The 18,288-nt window shown below is 29.6% G+C and overlaps 1 protein-coding gene across 1 annotated transcript; it reads right to left on the reverse strand.

The window, feature by feature from the left end:
- Window positions 1-6,106: 6,106 nt before the first annotated feature.
- Window positions 6,107-8,654, reverse strand: LOC7478010 (BES1/BZR1 homolog protein 2). The gene is made up of 2 exons (XM_002310165.4): window positions 8,069-8,654; window positions 6,107-7,455 (listed from the first exon to the last, which is right to left on the reverse strand). The coding sequence occupies exons 1-2, from the start codon at window positions 8,291-8,293 to the stop codon at window positions 6,727-6,729; spliced, it is 954 nt and encodes a 317-aa protein (XP_002310201.1). The 5' UTR covers window positions 8,294-8,654; the 3' UTR covers window positions 6,107-6,726.
- Window positions 8,655-18,288: the final 9,634 nt, after the last annotated feature.

The following is an 18,288-nucleotide window of genomic DNA, read 5'->3' on the forward strand; positions in this document are numbered from 1 at the left end:
AAAAACCATTGCACTTAAAGCGATGTGTTATTAAAAATTATTGCAAGAAGATAAGGTTGCAAGAAGATAAGATAACATTACCTTTTCCTCTCATTTTTCAGTATGATTTTTAACCCCAGCATCATGAACCTTCTTAATGTTTACAAGTATATTAATTAATTTTATAAATTTTAAAATTAATAATTATATAAATTTTTAGTTGTTTTTTAAAGCTCAAACTGATTACGTCTAAAAAAAATAAATTTAATTAATCAGTTTTTATCAACTTAAGACATCAAAGCACTGGTGATCTGATTTATTGCAACTTTATTATGAAGTTCATTTCTGTTCAGTTTTCTAACTCAATTAATTTCACAATTTCATCTTTGATGTGTTAAGATTTTATAGAATATCATTATAATATAAAGTTACAAAGATAACAAATATTTTCTTTTTAAGTCGTGGTTCGTTAATAACTTTCAGTAGCTTATTAAGAAAATAAGTGGTAAGTCGTGTCTAGTCTATTTTTAAGGCCTTTGGACTTGCTTGGTACTAATAAAATAAATAAACAAAAAAGAGGAAGAAAGAAATAACCCTACACTTATCTGTGACTATTTTAAAATTTCATATTGATTAAATTTTTATACATATATTTATTTTTTAATAAGATTTTTAATAGGTGAAACCATATTTTGGTTTCTTTTCTTTTATTGAATAAATTTTATGTGTGTGTATTTTCTATTAATAATTTATTTTGATAAACAAACTCATTAAATACAATCGAGTAAATTACCTGTGTTGCAATATTTAATATCTTGATCTATATTTGTCTTTTAATTTTTTCAGTTTCGTTTTTGTATATTATTGAATGACTTTTTTCCATTTATTTAGACAATGGTTATTGATTTGTTTAGTTAGATGCATACATAAGCTTTTTAATTTACTTTTAGGACTTTTTCATGTAAAACAATATGTTGAGAAATTTTGCATGTTCAATTTTTTTATTATGTTTTGATGTTTTAGATTTAATCCATATTCTTATGATTTCTGATTTTCTTCCTTGATCATTTTATTAAAGTTTTATTGTTTTTAATTTCACCATTCAATCCAAATTTATATTGTATTTTTTTTCATTTTGATCTTCATTGTTTTGATTTATTTTCCTTTTATTAATGTTTTTATTATTTTTAATTTAACTCCCAAATTGAAAATTTATTGTTACCCTTTGATTTATTTTTACAATTTTAACCCTTATTTTTTTTATTGTTATTTTTTATTTTGGATTTTTTTGTGTAGTTTTAACCCTTATAATTTTTTCATGTATAGTACTTCTAGTCTTATAACTTGGATCATCATTTGAAAAATTAACAGGGATTGAAAATTTTTCTTCTTCTTTTTTTTTCAATATCGTCATTCATCATTGTTTTTAAATTTTTTATTGCCTTATATTTTTATTATATTATCAAATTAATCAAAAATTTAATCTAATTATTAAACTTCTCATACTTCTTTAAAAATATAAGTGTTTTCTAAATATATTTTTTCTGGTTTAAAAAATTAAGTCAGGCTCTTGGCGTCACACTAGCCACCAATCTAATATATATTCGATCTAGAGCATTCTAATTAATACATGGGGAGAAGGAATTTCTTAGGGAAATGAAATAGTAATGGAATTGCCTGGACGTATCAAGAGGATGTGTTTTTCCATTTAGTTCATCCTAGAAATTCAAGGTAATTATATATATCAACCTTCTAAGTGTGCATTTGCTGGATAATTACTAGGATTTAAATTGCTATCATCTGTGACCATCAAATAAATATAAATAATTTAGTTGCTTCAAAAGTTATAGGATATCACTTGGAAACAAATCTTCTTCTATTTTTTCATCAGGTCATGTATGTATTGAAGTTAATTGATGGGAATTAACTAAAACATGTGGGGGAAGTATTGTAGCAATAAATAATACTTTCCCGGGCATGTTTTGGTGTGGCTAAAAAGAAATATTTGTCTATGTTTTTTTTTTCTATTTTAATTTTTTTAATCAATATTTTATTTTTAATTTTATCCTTTAATATTATATTTGTTTTTTATTGGATTATCTTATTCTCATAACACGGATCGTGGGTTTGACAGGTTAACCTGGTTGGTTAAGGTTTTTTTTTTCTTATTTGATTTTTTTTCAATTTTGTCCTTTAATATCGGGTTAATTAAGAATTAAGTTTCATAATTTATTTTATTTGCTTTCGATTTGGTTATTTCGATCTCATGACCTCGAGAATAGTGTTTAACGGGTTAACCCGAGTTGATCCAGGTTGTTTTTTGTGTTTTTTTAATTGAACTTTTTTCAATTTTACCATTCAATATTGGGTCAGTCGGGAATTAAGCTTCATTATCTGATTTGATTTGTTTTCGATGGGGATATCTTGGTCTCATGATCAAGGTTGCGGGTTTTGGTATTTTAACCCTGGTTAAATCAAATCGTTTTTTTTTCTTTTCTTTCAAAGAAGTTATCTCGGTCTCATGTACTTCAACATTGGATTTTTTTTAGTAAATTGTCCTCGTCTCATGACCCGAGTTGCAGATTTGACAAGTTAATCCAGTTGACTCAGATTATTTTTCTTTTTTTCCTAATTTCATCATTTAATATTGTGTTTGATTAAGAATGGGGCTTCATAATTTATTTCAATTTAATTTTTATGAGGTCATCTCAGCCTCATGACCCGAGAATAGTGTTTAACGGGTTAACTCATGCTGACTTGACATTTTTTGTGTTATTTTTTAATTAAGATTTTTACAAATTTCATTGTTCAACATTAGATTCGACGAGATCGATTATGAATTGAGCTTCATAATTTATTTTAATTTGCTTTTTATGGGGTTATCCTAATCTCATAACCAGAGTTGCAAATTTGGCAGATTAATCCAAGTTAAATCAAGTTATTTTTTTTTCTATGAGAATATCTCGATCTCATGACTTGGGTCATGAGTTTGAAGGATTGATTTTGGTCGGTTTTTATGTTTTTTTTTATTTGATTTATTTTTTTTAATTTCATCCTTCAACATTGAACTGATTCGGAATTAAATTTCATAAGTTGTTTTAGTTTTCTTTCTATGGAGTTATCCTGGTCTTATGACCCGAGTCGCGAGTATAACTTGTTAACTCGGGTCGCTTCTTTAGATCCTTTTTTTAATTGATTTGTTTTTTTAATTTTATCCTTCAACTTTGGATTGATTGGAAATTAGGCTTTATAATTCGTTTTGATTTGTTTTCTATGAAGTTATCATAGTCTTATAACCCGGGTTGACCTAGTCAATCCAATATATTATTATTTTAATATTAAAAAAGATGTCTTCTTGATAAAGAAATTGAGTCAAACAATGTTTTTACGGGTTGTTCGGATTTTTTTTGGACTATCAAAGTCCATCGAGTTACATTGAGTCAACCTCCACATGGTTTTTCCACTAAAAAAACATTAACAATATCTGAACATTTTTTTTACGTTCAAGAGAAATTTGACCCAACCCTCAATATAATACGGGTCAATAATCTAGTTCAATCTATCTATTGTATTATAGAAAAATCAAGAATAAGAAACAATTTCCTAAGCTTATTAATGCTAGAGGGAAGTTTGGTTCTTCCCTTTGAAGTTGGTTGTGAGATATCTTTCATCAATATTATTCGATGTTGTTACGATTATTTTTGTAATTTGACATTGTATTTTATTGTTCCTTTGAGTTTGAAAGATTAACTTTAGTTGTTTTTTATGTTTTTTTTAATGGATTTATTTTTTTAGTCACATCCTTCTACATTGGACTGAATTGAACTTTATAATTTATTTTGGTTTTTTTTCTATGGGATTATCTTGATCTTATGATCCAAGTCGCAAGTTTGACATGTTAACTTGGGTCGCTTCTTTAGGTTCTTTTGTAATTAATTTGTTTTTTAATTTTATCTTTCAACATTTGGTTGATTGGAAATTAAGCTTTATAATTTATTTTGATTTATTTTCTACGGAGTTATTATAACTCATAACTCGAGTCACCGACTTGACATGTTAACTCGAGTTGACCTAGTCAACCCAATATACTGTTATTTTAATATTAAAAAAAAGGTCTTCTTGAAAAAGAAATTGAGTCAAATTATGTTTTTATGGGTTGTTTGGGTTTTTTTGGATCATCAAAGTCAATCAAATCACATCGAGTCAATCCCTATATGGTTTAAATTTTTTTTCCACTAAAAAAATTAACAATATCTCAATATTTTTTTTACGTTCAAGAAAAATTAACCCGGCCTGTAGCAGAGGCAATGATCTAGTTCCATCTGTGTATTGTATTATAGAGAAATTAAGAACAAGAAACAATTTCTTAAGCTTATTAATGCTAGAGGGAAGTTTCGTTCTTCCCTTTGAAGTCGATCGTGAGATATCTTTCATCAATATTATTTGATGTTGTTACGATTATTTCTGTAATTTGACATTGTATTTTATTGTTCTTGATGCTAATTGTCTTCTTTTCAAGGTCTCCATTGTGTGAAAAAACGGCTCAGGATGAGTGGATGGCGCTATTGGCCTTCTGGAATTGGATTCTAGTGATAAACATATAATTCCTGGTAAATTGTTTCTAAGATCAGTAGAGACACTCTAACTCATCAATCATAATTGCCGAAATTGTTACATAATCTAATCTTTATTAAGGATAATGATGCAGTTCATTTGGATAATCTAAGCTTGGGAAGCAGAGAAATGGAAGGTCAGGATTTTGAACACCCCTTGCAGGACAACCCTGAAGAGAACATTGAAAATGATAACACAAGGGCCTATGTTACTGACCATGGACCAGTGTCAGCTCATTCTGAAAATGAAAGTGAGGATCTTGGCTCCGAAATCTTAGATGAAATCAGGTCGTCGGAATCTGTTGTGGATTTTAAAGAAGTGAATAGTTTTGAAGATTTCAATATTCTTGTAAATGGTTTAGTTATCAGCAGTGAGCTCTCCAAACGCCTTCAAATAAAGTATTATGAGCTTTGCTGCAGTCAAAAACGCTTTCTCCACGACCATCTTGTTGAGTGCCTTAACTGCAAATTGGATGTGGGAATGATTGCCGAGACTATTAACATTGCAGATGCCATTAAAGTTTCAACTGTTACTACCCTCCAGGATAGTTTTAAGAAGTGGGAGAAGACTTTGAAAGCCTTTCAGGGCTTAGGAATGAATGTTGGTTTCTTGCTTGCTAGATTGGAACAGCAAAAGAACCTGTAATGGAACAGGTACTGTCAAAGAGGAGATGAGAACTCTAATTAATGGCAAAGCTTTTGGAGGTAAAATAGACTTCGATTAGGCTTTGATGAAGAGATTGACTCATTGGAGGTTGATACTAAGAATCTGGAGCTAAGTTCCCTATAATGGCTAAAGCCCCGTGGTTAGATGCACCAATGTTCTATTCTTTTTTTTTTTTTAGCTTACGCTTCTTGGAAAGGGTAATGCGGTGCTTTTCTCCGACAGCAGTACCATTAGTGTTTGGCTATGGCTGAGTTAAGAAAGTTTATACCATCTTCTGTCCATAACAATGCCACCAGTTTCCTTAGAAGGTAAGAACACCATGTTTACTGTTGTTAATTGTGTTGTATAATTGCATGACATTAACTCGTTCGAGGGGAGGAAAAACAAGAAATTCATGGAAAACATGAAATACCAAAGGGAGTAAATGCAAGGACTATAACTAAAAAGCTATCCTATTCCTAGCAGGATTCAGAGCAGAACGCTGATACCACTCATAATTGGAGGGGGGAGTTATTACAATAGGTGGTGTATTAGGACATCAAGCATGGCATAGGTCACGTGCTCCATCATAAAAAAAAAAACAAATCACATGGAAAGGGGGGGGCCCTGTAGGCTAGTTTTTCTAAGATGCCCTTTGACCCACTAAAGGCCAGAAGCAGCAGAGAGTCCGTTGTCCTGCCACAGAAAAATGGCACTACCAAACCAAAAGAAAAGATCTTAACAGCAACTGTTTGTACATTTGAGCATGTAATGTAACAGTAGATGACATTATTTTGCGGGTGGGGCTGACCTTCTACAAGAAAGCATGAGATGATATATTGGAAGGACATTTGATTACTAACCATGATTAAAAAGCAGTAGTTCAATTATTTGAACGGAAAGACAAGGGACCTCCTTGCTTTTGCAATCAAAAGGATAATAACTAGCAACATTCAAATTGCTGAGTTTGTGTTTCTTTAAAATGTCTACAAAAGATATGAAAATACTCAATCCCAATGAACAAAAAGAAAACGATCTCTACATTTGAAGCTCGCAAGACCATCCATCCCAATTAAAGCTTAAACAGGAACCTACAGTCAATGAAGAATTGAAGCAGATGCTCCAGACTTAAACAAGGGAAGGAAGAGTTTAACCTTCCACATCATTCGCTCCAGTCTTTCCCCATACGAAAATTTGGGGACTTTTAGCCCCTTCCATGAGGCCTTACATGAATTTTTTGCTAATCAGCAACCGAATCCTATAAATTCCGATTCTTGCAAGGCTTCAATAAAAAGAAAACTGTACAACTAAAATCAGGGAAAGGAAGCATCAAAAGTGATCTTGTAGTCTTCCCAAGCAGGTAGTAGCCTCGGGTAAGCCCCAAGTGATGCATGCAATTGGTAAAACCAATTACACCATTAAGAATGGACAGTGAACTCAGGCTACTTCTTGTAGCTACATTCCCAAGCTAGATTATCATTTGGAGGCTTAACCACGAGCTTTTCCACCTCCAAGTGTGAGCTCAAGATCATCTACCCCAATCTCATGAATCCTCTCGCCCTCCCATGGCTTCACCCTACAATTCTCAAACTCAAACTCCGCACCTCTCCCCCTCTCTGCTGCTGCCCCCCAGCTTAAACCACCATGCCTATCAACTCCATCCTGAAAACCACTCTGTTGTGCCACTGGTTTAACAAGATTAAAAGTTGGCGAGGGAGGAGCTACATGGGGTGCCCCTGCCAGAAAACTCACCCAGCGGCCAGAGTCCACAGTGGAAGCATCAGACTCGTCACATTCTGGTATTGTGGCAGGCGTTAGATGGTGGCGCCGTGTAGGACTTGATGGGGCAGAAGCTGCCAAAAGGGGATGGTGAAGCGAGTTAAGGGTGCCATTTGAGAGGGATTCCCAGTCAGCTTTCCGTTTCGAACCTCTAGATGTAGGGGAAGAAAGTGGTGGGGTTACAGGAGCACTATTGGATATTCTAAGAGGAGGGAGGTTTGTGGGGATGGAAGCTATGTTTCGGAGGAATGGGAGGAGGTAAGTGGAGGGGTTTCCATCGAAACGAGAGGGGCTTGGGAATGAGGAGGATGTTGGACTAGCATGGTAGGAAGCTACAGGGCTTGGAAAATTGGAGGATTGTGGACTTGGTTGAATTGAGGAACATGCACTGATATTTGTTGGAGTGCCTGCAATCTCAGTTGGAGGCGGCTTGCAGCCCTGTTACAGTGCACATTACAACAAGATCAGTCATTGCTGTGACAAATTACATGAAAGAAAAGATACGCAGACAGATTAAGCAGAACATACATTTCGTTAAAATTATAATCATAAATTTCCATCCTAAATTAGTTTGATTACAGTGTGGATGAGATTAGGGGACTACTCATGACACTTGGGAAACTGATTACACACAGGCTGGAGTAAATGAAGATTAGATTAACAGTAAAGGTTTTCTTGATTACAAGTAACCCACAATCCACCAGAAACAGAAATCTACTCCCACATCAAATTAAAGCAGGGCAAAAAATTCCAATAAATCGCAGAAAAACAAAACAGTGATAAGAACAAAAACGTAACTGCAAATGACAGCAATTTGGATGCAAAAAAGGAAGGGGGAAAAAAAAGGAATACTTGCTTCACATCCTTTTTCCAAAACTCCAAAGTCAATAGATTCAGGGAAAACAAAATCAGAAGGAAAAACTAGTCAAAACTAAACAGATCAAAAAGCCATAAACCCAAGAAAGAAAACACGAAAAAAATCACAAACAAACTTCTACCGCATGCATGTATAGATCCATAGAAACAAAAACATACTGAAAATCAAACAAACCTTGCGATAAGTGGTACCATCTTCTTCAACAATCCAACCAGCTTCAGCACAAAGTGCTTTCAAGACTTCATTATTATCACAGTGTTTTGGTAACTTAAAATTCCCTTGAGTTCTAAGACCTGTATATATCTTAGCAGCTATAGCTCTTCTCCTTCTTTCTCTTCTCTTGTTATTCTCTCTTTCCTTCCATGTTGGTAACCTCCCTGAGGATCCACCGGCTGTCATCTTTCTTTATCCCCGGCAAACCCTCTCTTTCTCTCAGGTTCTTCTTGTTCCGTGTTATGTTTTCTCTCTCTAGATTCTATGGTTTTGCCTGTGAGATCTCTCCCTTTATCATAAAAAAACTCTGCCTTTTTCTTTCTTTCTTTATTATTCAAGCGCTTTTTTTATGAAAGAAATATTGCTTCTTTAGATCCTTCTCTTTCCCTTCCTTTTTCACACTTGGGTGTTTGCGTTTCACACTGGGTTTGTTTTTTATAGTGTTGTTTATAAATATATTAAATTAATAATTTTTTATATTTTTTATAATTTATTTTTTATATTAATATATCAAAACAATTTAAATATATATAAAAAAAAAATTTACAATACTCTAGTTGCATTATAAGGCCGAACACCCCACTGCTGGTATTAGTAAGAGATTTTATTGGATTCTTCTGGAAAAGGGTAATTGAGAAATTTCAAGTCTTGCTTAACAATTTGAAAAGATGTTTATACTTTTAGGAAGGGGGGCTTCTTCTCCATATTTGTGTTTTTCTAATAAGCACTGTATGAAATATGAGTTTTTTTTTTCAAACTAACACAGTTAAAAAAAAAAGTTAATATGGAATAACATAATTTTAAAAAAATAGCATAGTTTGTAAAGAGTTGTTGTTGGAAATTACGGTTGTGGAGAACTGCTATTCAAAATAACAATTTAAATAAAAATTATGATTCAGAATCGCGGTTTTAATGCAATCGTTATTCCTAATAGCGTTTCTTTAACAACCACGATTCAGAATTGTGGTTTCATAACAAAACCGCAATTCTGAATCACGATTGCAATGCATTTATAAGCATCTCTTTTTCTTCATAGTCATCGCTCATAAGAAGAAGAAAAAAACCTAGAAACCAAAAAATCCTAGATGAAACAGCCTCCAACCACCCAAAACACCATCTAATCCTCCACCAAAATATCAAAATCATCTTCCCCTTGTCTCCACGAGTATTTCTACCATTTTTTTATTGTTAATCGCGAGCCCAAGCTTCTATGCCCAACCTCCCCACCACCATAACCAGTGGAACTATCACTTATACTTCCATTAGGTTACAAGCAATATGTTATTGAACATATAAATTATGTTGTTTACATTAAGAATATTTTTCGTGGAAACCTTATTTAATAAGTTTCATTGCTTATTTATTAACAGATGGTGTGGGGGTAGATATTTTGAACATCCCGTCTAACATAGATATGAGTGATCAGTTGCATTTCATTATTCGTTCTGGTAGGCACGTTGATTATAATTGGATGATCCACCATCTCCAGTATATATCGATGTGCGATGCATGGAGAAATTTTATTTTTAGAGAGGTGCATCATGTAATCTTTTAGGAGGAATACATGGGCTGGTACTTGAGTATAATACGTCAAATCATTACACCTAACTCGGCGCAAGTTCCTCCATGCGAGGAGATGGAGTATGAGCCACATGCACGTCGGATTCCAAATGTTGTAAGTATTTGTTACTTTTTATAGGCTTTGACAAAAAAAAAGTTGTATTTTATTTATGGATTGATAATTTCTATCTGCTTCATATTAGGTTGGACGATTGTTACAGGATGATCAATGTGATGTAGCCTCGATAATGATAATGGACTTACTCGTTATTATGCATCTTCTTGGTTCGAGACACGTCGTACTACACTTGACTTGTTAGGAGAGACATTGAGATTCGATGAGGTTGTCTCAGAGGATGAGACCACATAGACAAGTGGAAGTCGTGTTATTGATGAAGTTAGTCATTCCACTCGTCGTCGCAGAAGACATAGATAGGCTCAAATATATTATTATGTTGTGTTAGTTTTCTAGTTAAGAATCATTTTTATTATTACTACTTTTATAATATTGTTGTTATTAATTGTCATGTTGATTTTAAAGTTGTCTTACATATTATGTATTTTCATACTTAGTTTATATAAACATGATTTAATATTGTTAATTAACAAATGAACATACGAACAGGTTGTTTAAAATTTCAAATCATCAATTAATAACTTAAAAAATACACATAAATAAAAAAATGTTTAAAAAACACACGCAATAATTTGGGAGTATAGTTAACGAATAAAAATGATGTTAAAATAGCTTATGTTTCAATTACGGCTTTGAGGTTTGGTAATTTATGGTTTTGTTTGGCCTTTAATTATGGTGATTTAGAATTTGTGGTTTTGTTTGGCATTTGATTGTGGCGGTTTAGATTTTGTTTTTATGTAAGATTTTAGGATGGGCTATGTTGCTTGACACAACCGCCATTGACAATAGCAGTTGTTAATAAAACCAAGTTTCTCAATAGCGGTTGAGTCAAGTTTATACTATTTTCCAGATACTTTTCTCTAATGTGCTATTTCTTAAAAACTTTTATTAAATTGTACTAGTTTGATAAAAGACCCGATAAATACATAAATGACTCTTTTTAATCAAAATAGATATTTGTTTTGTGCTAAATTATAACTTAGATTGATTTTTTTAGCATGAAAAAAATAATTAAACATTGCTAGCAATATTTCTAATAAAAATAAATTAAAAATCATGCAAGAGTTGACCTGATGTTAACTTAGTCAACTTAATAACCTCAAAAGTAACCTAGATGACCGCTAAAAACATATTTTTACTAAGAAGAATTCAAGATGATGAATCATTTTAAATATTGATATGACAACATATTAAATTGATCTGGATCAACTCAAGTCAACCTGTCAAATCCACGAAATGGATCATGAGATCGTGATAATCCCTTAGAAAGCAAACCGAAATAAGTTATGAAGTCTAATTCTCAATCAACTTATTGTTAAATGATAAAAAAATATATGATACAAATAGTAATCATGGATATAGTACTAATTGGGTTTTTCTAAGCAGAACCTTGATACATCATTTTATTGGTCAAAACAAGCTAACCATAAATTATTCTAATTGATAATATTAATCTGAATACCTCTAAAAGCATAGATTAATATTTCACTACTCTAAATATGAGATTGTGTGCAGAATCTTTATATATATAAAAAAACACCATTTTTTTTTAATCATGAAGAGAGACATAGGCTAATTAAAAAACTGGACCAAGGCCTGTTTATTTCATGAAAAGTAGTTTTTAGAAAACTACTTTCCAAACTTTTCTGTATTTGTTTGCTTTTAAAAAAGTTGGTTAACAGAAAACACTTTTTAGTACAAAAACAATTTAGCTTGGTTTCTAGGAAAGCATTTTCTTTTTATTTTCGGTGAAAAACAATTTTCAGAAGTTGTGAAAAAATTAAAAATGTCATGTTATTTGCTAATTATATCAAATTTGGTCCTCAAACTTTTGATTGTTATATATTTTGATTTAAATCTTTTTTTTTAATTTCACCCCTTAAAATTTGATTTGATTTGATTTTTTATATCAACTTTGGTTTTTTTATAATTGTTATTTGTTTTTCTCTTATCATTTTTTTAATTGAAATTTTTTATTTATCAAATTTGATTCTTATTCTTTTGATTCTTATTTATTTTATTTAAAATAATTTATTATATTGTAATTATTTTTTTTATTTCATCATCTTTTAACTTTTTTATCTCTTAGTTTTGATCTCAATTATTTTAATTGTTATTTATTTTATTTAAGATAATTTATAAAATTATTTTTTTTTCAATTTCATTCTCATTCAATTTTTTAATTTATAAAATTTGTTTCTCATTATTTTAATAAACTTGAAAAAAACATTAATATATTATTTTTCAGTTCATTTTCCATGACAAAGTCAAACGCTAGAAATATTTTCTAATTATTTTCTATAATACTATTAAAAATAAAAAATAATTTATTTTTTTAAAAATATTTTTTTTAAAAAAATATTTTTTAATAAAAAAAAATCATACTCAAATCTAAAAAAGCCAATTAGGAGTGGATAGTAAATGCTGTTGTGACTTATGACAGCTAGCTAGCAAATCACAAAGGTAAAAATCAACATAATTGAGCATCTGATGAAGAAAAAGGTGACACGTGGAGAAGTGTACTATGCTCTGCCATGTTCTGCAATAGTACCGTAGATCTCTATGGCCTGCCTAATTTCTCATTTTCATTTTAAGTTTTTTTTTCTCAAGACTGAGTTGGTGAGTCACTGTGACCTCACCATCTTGCTGCTTCATCTGTGCAAATTTCAGTAGTGAAAGTGAAAAGTAATTCGTCACCGTATAGTACATGATTGACCTTTATTTTCTGCTACCAGCTACAACTAGTAGATAAATTGAAAAAAAATAAAAATAAATAAAAAAATAAAAAAATAAAAATAAAAATGGGATATATTTTGCGGATTTTTTTAAAAGAATAAGATAGTTTAGTAAAAATATTTGAAAAAATAATATAAATTAAAAAAATATTTGAAAAATAATATAATTTAATAATAACTGCATTTTTAAATATCAATTTTATACACAATTATTATTTTTAATATCGGTTTTCTATAATCAAAACTAAAAAATATTTCTCATGCAAAATAATTAATCTTAACAAAAATCAATCCAAAACTTTATAAAAATCTAATAGTCAAAATATAAGATTTAATATCTAATGATTAATAATAAAAAAAACAATGTAAATTAATGTGGCATATAAAAGAAAAAAAATTGGTTATCGGAAAATAACATAACTCTGTTTTAACGCATTAAATATTGTTAAAAGTATTTTGATTATAAATTTGTAATTAACTCTAAATCTACCTCAAATAAAACTCTTTATTAATTATGATCAATATTTTAAAAAAATGCTAATGACCGAAAGAAAATAATTTAAAAAAAAATGAAGCCATCAAGAAGAAGGGGCGCCTCCGTTGTTGAAAAAATGGGCATCAATTTTCACAAGGACTCAGAAGCCTAAATCTACAGGTAGATTAGGCATTAGGAGTCTAGCATGCATAGAATGGTCCCTGTAATAATATCCGTGGGTGTCCAGATCGGAAATCACTTTTTTAATCTTAATTAATTAAGCTTAATAACCCATCTAATTAATTACATGGATGCCACTCCAAGCTCTTTATATTTATATTTTGAATATTTTTTTGCCTAATCTATATTCTAGGTTGTCCCTACTAATCATAACATTAAGTGCACAAGTGGATCTCACACGGACACGCACAAACATGATAGAAATAGAGGATTAATGAATAATCCATAATAATAAAATGTGGATTTAGCTCTTGATTGGTATTGCATTTCAAATGAATTTTAAATGGGTTAGGTAAATTTTGAATTTTTTTTATTTAATATTAATTTTTTAAAAATTATATCAAAAAATGATTTTTTAAATAAAAAAACATTTTTAAAACCTCATTACTACACTTGATAAACCGCACAAAAGTATGGTATTTTTTCTTAATGATGATTAATTAAAAAGATGCTTTCAGTCTTTTTGAGGTGGGTCTGACGTGATGTTGGGTTTGAACGGCACATATACGGACAAGCACAAGCTCGGAAAAAGCACTTTCTATTAAACAACGAAAAGGATATTGATTTTTGTGTTTTAAAAATATTTTTTAAAAATTTAAATTTTTAATTGACTTTTTATATATATTTTTAGGTGTATTAATATAAAAATAAATTTTTTAAAAAAATAAAAAAATATTTAAATATAATTTCAAATAAAAGATATTTTAGAAAACAATCAATAACAAAATAAAAACGAACCCTTAGGCCCCAGGCTCTCACTTTCACATACAAATCATGCAAACAATTTTAGATACTTTTGCAGTGGAGGAGAGGGTGGGGGCTCAGACTGCTTCACACGTGTGACACAGAAACCCATAAGAAAAATTAAACCCCAACGCATCACACTGGCTGTGTGGGGACCGCGTCATCTCCTCGACGTGTCGACTTCACCACAGAACACGTGATTGTGGGCCATTAAGACTCTCTTTCCTTGTTTCTGAAAACGAAAATGAAGAAATCGGCTCGGCTCTTTGCGCTTTCTTTCATCTGGTTTCGCCTTCAATCACTATACATATTTGCTTTCGTATGTTTAAAAGTATAATTAGGATTAATTTTTAAAATATTTTTTGGTTAAAATTATATTAAAATAATTTATTTTTTATTTTTTAAAATTATTTTTACATTAGCATATCAAAACAATTTAAAAATAAACAAATAATTTAAAGTAAAATAAACAAATAATCCGTTTTTCCAAAAACATTTTAAAAAAATAAAAACAAATAGACTCTTTATCTAGCTGCCAGAAAATCAATTATGAAAAAAAACTGTAAAATTTATTTGTTGTGGTAAAATATTTATGATAATTATTGTTGTCCAAAAATCATATATAAATAGACAAGTGAGCATAAAAATTTATCTTATAATGAAGAAAAATTAATAAAACCACCGTAAACTTGCAATTATAATAAATAAAAACTAGTATATTTACTAAGAAAATATATAAACTTGTATAAAATATTGAAATATAATTATAACATGCATAGAAAAATGATATTAGCTCCTAGCATATGCTCTCAACATATATTGAAAATATATCTAAACAAAACATACTTATTGAAGTACATAGTATACAACCAATCTGAAAATTTGTTGTTATTATAAAAAATTAATTATTTATTCTTAAAACTTTATCATTTCTTATTTAATGCAAAATAACTAATTTTAATAAGTCTTTCAGAATTATAACAACACTTTCTTGTTTAAGTGTGTTCCAAAATAATATCCAATGAACCAAAAAAATGATATTCAATTATTTATCCGTTTTACATATGATTTTGGGAGCAAAACTGATATATAATTAATTCTAGTAATTTTTAGAATAAATTCTCTCTATTATTTTAATTACTTACTATAAAACAAAAATTAAACATGAATGATTTGACTTTAAATCATATTTTTTTTAGCTGAAAAACTATTTAGATTTTTAAAAAACTGACTAGATTTTTATATTTATTGGTTGGACAAACAATTAGGCTAGAAGAAATAATTATTCATGTACTAAACCTATTTTCAAATTTAAGTTGGCAAAAAAATATTTTTTTTTATTCCAAAAAATTATTTTACAATAAACTCACACTCAGGTTAAGCGCAAACATGTGAGTTTAAGCTCAAAGCTCACTTCGTGTTTCTATATGAAAAAAAAGTTTTCAAAGGGTTTTGAGTTTCTTTAAAATATATCAATCAATGGTTCTTTGAGATTAGTTTCTTATTCATCTATAATTTATTAAATCATTTTAATGTTTTATGTTAAAGAACTTATGTTAAAGATTAAATTTCAATAAAGTTTTAATTTCAAAATTGAGTGGACTTCACTCTTAATTCAATTTCAAATGCATCCATTAATCATGTTTTAAATAATTTTTTCAATAATTATCATACCTAGCTCAAGGCTTGTTTTGTAAGTTTGTTAAATTAATTTAAATATATTTCAAAAAAATATCCGTTTAGATTTTTTTAAAAAGGAATCAAACAACATTTTTCGGATAAAATCTTTTAAAACTAAAATGATGTCATTTTGAACAAAACAATTCTTGGAGTTGACCTGATTAGATGTTATCCAAGTTTGATCGAACCAACCAGATTGTGGATTGACCCGTCAGTCCATCCAAGTTTGAGCAGATCAACTTCCAAAATAATTTGAAAGAAAACTCTTCCTACTCGTCGAGCCAGGCTCTAGATCAATGAAATTAATAATATATATATATATATCAATTATTAATTTTAAAACTAATAATTAGTGTGATGATTAATAAGGTTTTTTTTTTAAAAAAAAAATTAGATTCATATCTTAGGATCAATACCCATAAAAATTATACATTCGAAGGATATATTTTTTAAAATTATCAAGAAAAAAAAACTAAACTAAACTTAAGCTGCAATTGATGTGCAAGCTAGCAAAGGATATCGTGGTGAGAGTATCCTTGATTTAATAGGTTTCGAGACTTGTAAAAATTCAATGCTATCATGTTATTAAAATATTTTTTAAAACCTGAAAAGAAAATACAAATTAATTTATAATAACATTTATATCATTATTATTAATTATTTTATTGAGATATGATAATTCATTTATAAATTTGCTTTTATTTATGAAATCAAATCTTTTTTTGAAAAAAAAAGAGAGCAAAAGATTAAGAAGTTTAAAGTGCTAATAATAAGTAGTGCTTCACCAATTAATTAATTGCAATAAAATGACCAAATAAAGAAGCATAAATAGTCTAAATTAATTAGTCGAGGTGTTGATTTGAACATCAATATTAATTAATAAAAAAAAAGTATATACAGTCTAAATCAAGAGACCCAATAGTCGGGCCATGGCCACGTGCGGCTCCAGCTAAGGTGAAGGAGACAGGACAGCTAGCTGGCTTGCGTGCCCATGCCCCAATCCATCCCTCGTCGAAGGCATTAAAAAAAAAAAAAAAACTCCTGCACGTGTGGTATTAAGAAGATCATGCCATGCGCGTGTTCCTTTCATACGGAAACCATGGACTGTGTCTTGTTTGTTTTTCTGGAAGTTGCTATTGGCACACCCTGTGTGTTTTGTTTATATGCTGCTGCGGTTGTGTTTTTTTTTTTTTAAATAAATTTTTAATTGTTTTAATATGTTTATATTAAAAATAAAATTTAAAAAATAATAAAATATTATTTTAATATATTTATAAACAAAAAATATTTTAAAAATCAATAACTACAATAAACAAGAAGATATATCCTATTCTTTGATTTGGTAAATAAACTCCTTTAAAAAAAATGTTAAATTTTATTTTATCATAAAAAAAACTCTTTTGAGATACTAATATAAGTTATTGTTAACTGATTTTAAGATGGGTTAAAAAGGTGATGATATTGTTGGTAAATATACTAATTTGTTTAGTGATTATAAAAGGGCGTGCCAAAATTCTTCATAGTTATAAGATCTGAAATATATTAAAAAAATTATGAAATAATATTATTTTAATATAAAATTAAAATATTTTATTAATCTGACTTCAGCCAGCCCTTGGTTCACAGGGGTGTGCCAAGAGCAACCCCTCATGGTCTTCCATCGGTAGCAGAGAATCACGGGGAGGCTCTATCCTTCCAATGCTTTTTTGGTTGTTTTGTTATGAGCAGGTGAACGATTCCCTAGTAAGATAAGGAGGATCAGTTTAATCAAAATGATCAATATTATATGTTGGATGCATCTTGCTTGGATCGAAGTATCATTAACAAAAACCCTAAACTAGCTCATTTAGACCAAGACGCGTATTATTATGGTTGGAATAGTAAAATAATTATTTTGTCATCGCCAAGTCAAAACCAATAAACTAGCTGTTGAGAATAATACTGTTGTTTTACATAAATTTATTAGTTATTAGATTGATTAAAAATAAATATATCATTTTATTTTTTAAATAATAAAATTACAAATTACCTGAAAAAGATATTTGTCAGGCACATGAGTGGTCATACAGTGGTTAAATGGTGGCTTTCAGTTGACATATGAATCGTCTTGATAACCCTTTCATTTCTAGGCAGCGTGCGTGAGATAATCACTTCTGGTTTAACATCGATGATCTTTTATTTTGTTTACCTTTCTTTTCTCCCCCCCCTCAATTTCTACGTTGACTCTCTAGATTTTCAAAGCAGCCCTTGAATTTGTTTTGCCTTCAGATTTGGTTTTTTTTATTATTACTATTTGTTTTATTTAAAATAATTTATAAAATAAGAATTTTTTTCAATTTCATTCTCCAATTTCTTCATATGTCATATTTTGTTATCATTATTTTAATTTTTATTTGTTTTATTTGAGACAATTTTTAAAATTGAATATATTTTTTTACGGAGCTTCTTGATTGGGTCTGGATCTCAAATTTCACGGGTTGCGAGTTTGAGAGATTAACTCAAGTTTAGGATATTCGTTCAGGTTTACTTGTTTTTTCTTTTTTTAAACTCATGTTTTTTTATTTTTATCTTTCAATATTTATTTAATTAGAGATTGAATTTTGTTATTTTT

The sequence above is a fragment of the Populus trichocarpa genome, chromosome 7 (genome assembly GCF_000002775.5).
Source record: "Populus trichocarpa isolate Nisqually-1 chromosome 7, P.trichocarpa_v4.1, whole genome shotgun sequence".
In the NCBI taxonomy this organism is placed as follows: Eukaryota; Viridiplantae; Streptophyta; class Magnoliopsida; order Malpighiales; family Salicaceae; genus Populus; species Populus trichocarpa.

Bases quoted from the DNA above. Each gene is read 5' to 3' on its own strand.
- LOC7478010 (XM_002310165.4), bottom strand. From the start codon at position 8,293: ATGACAGCCGGTGGATCCTCAGGGAGGTTACCAACATGGAAGGAAAGA. The intron at 7,456-8,068 runs GTTTGTTTGATT...GCACTGTAACAG, and splicing joins ATGGTACCACTTATCGCAAG to GGCTGCAAGCCGCCTCCAAC.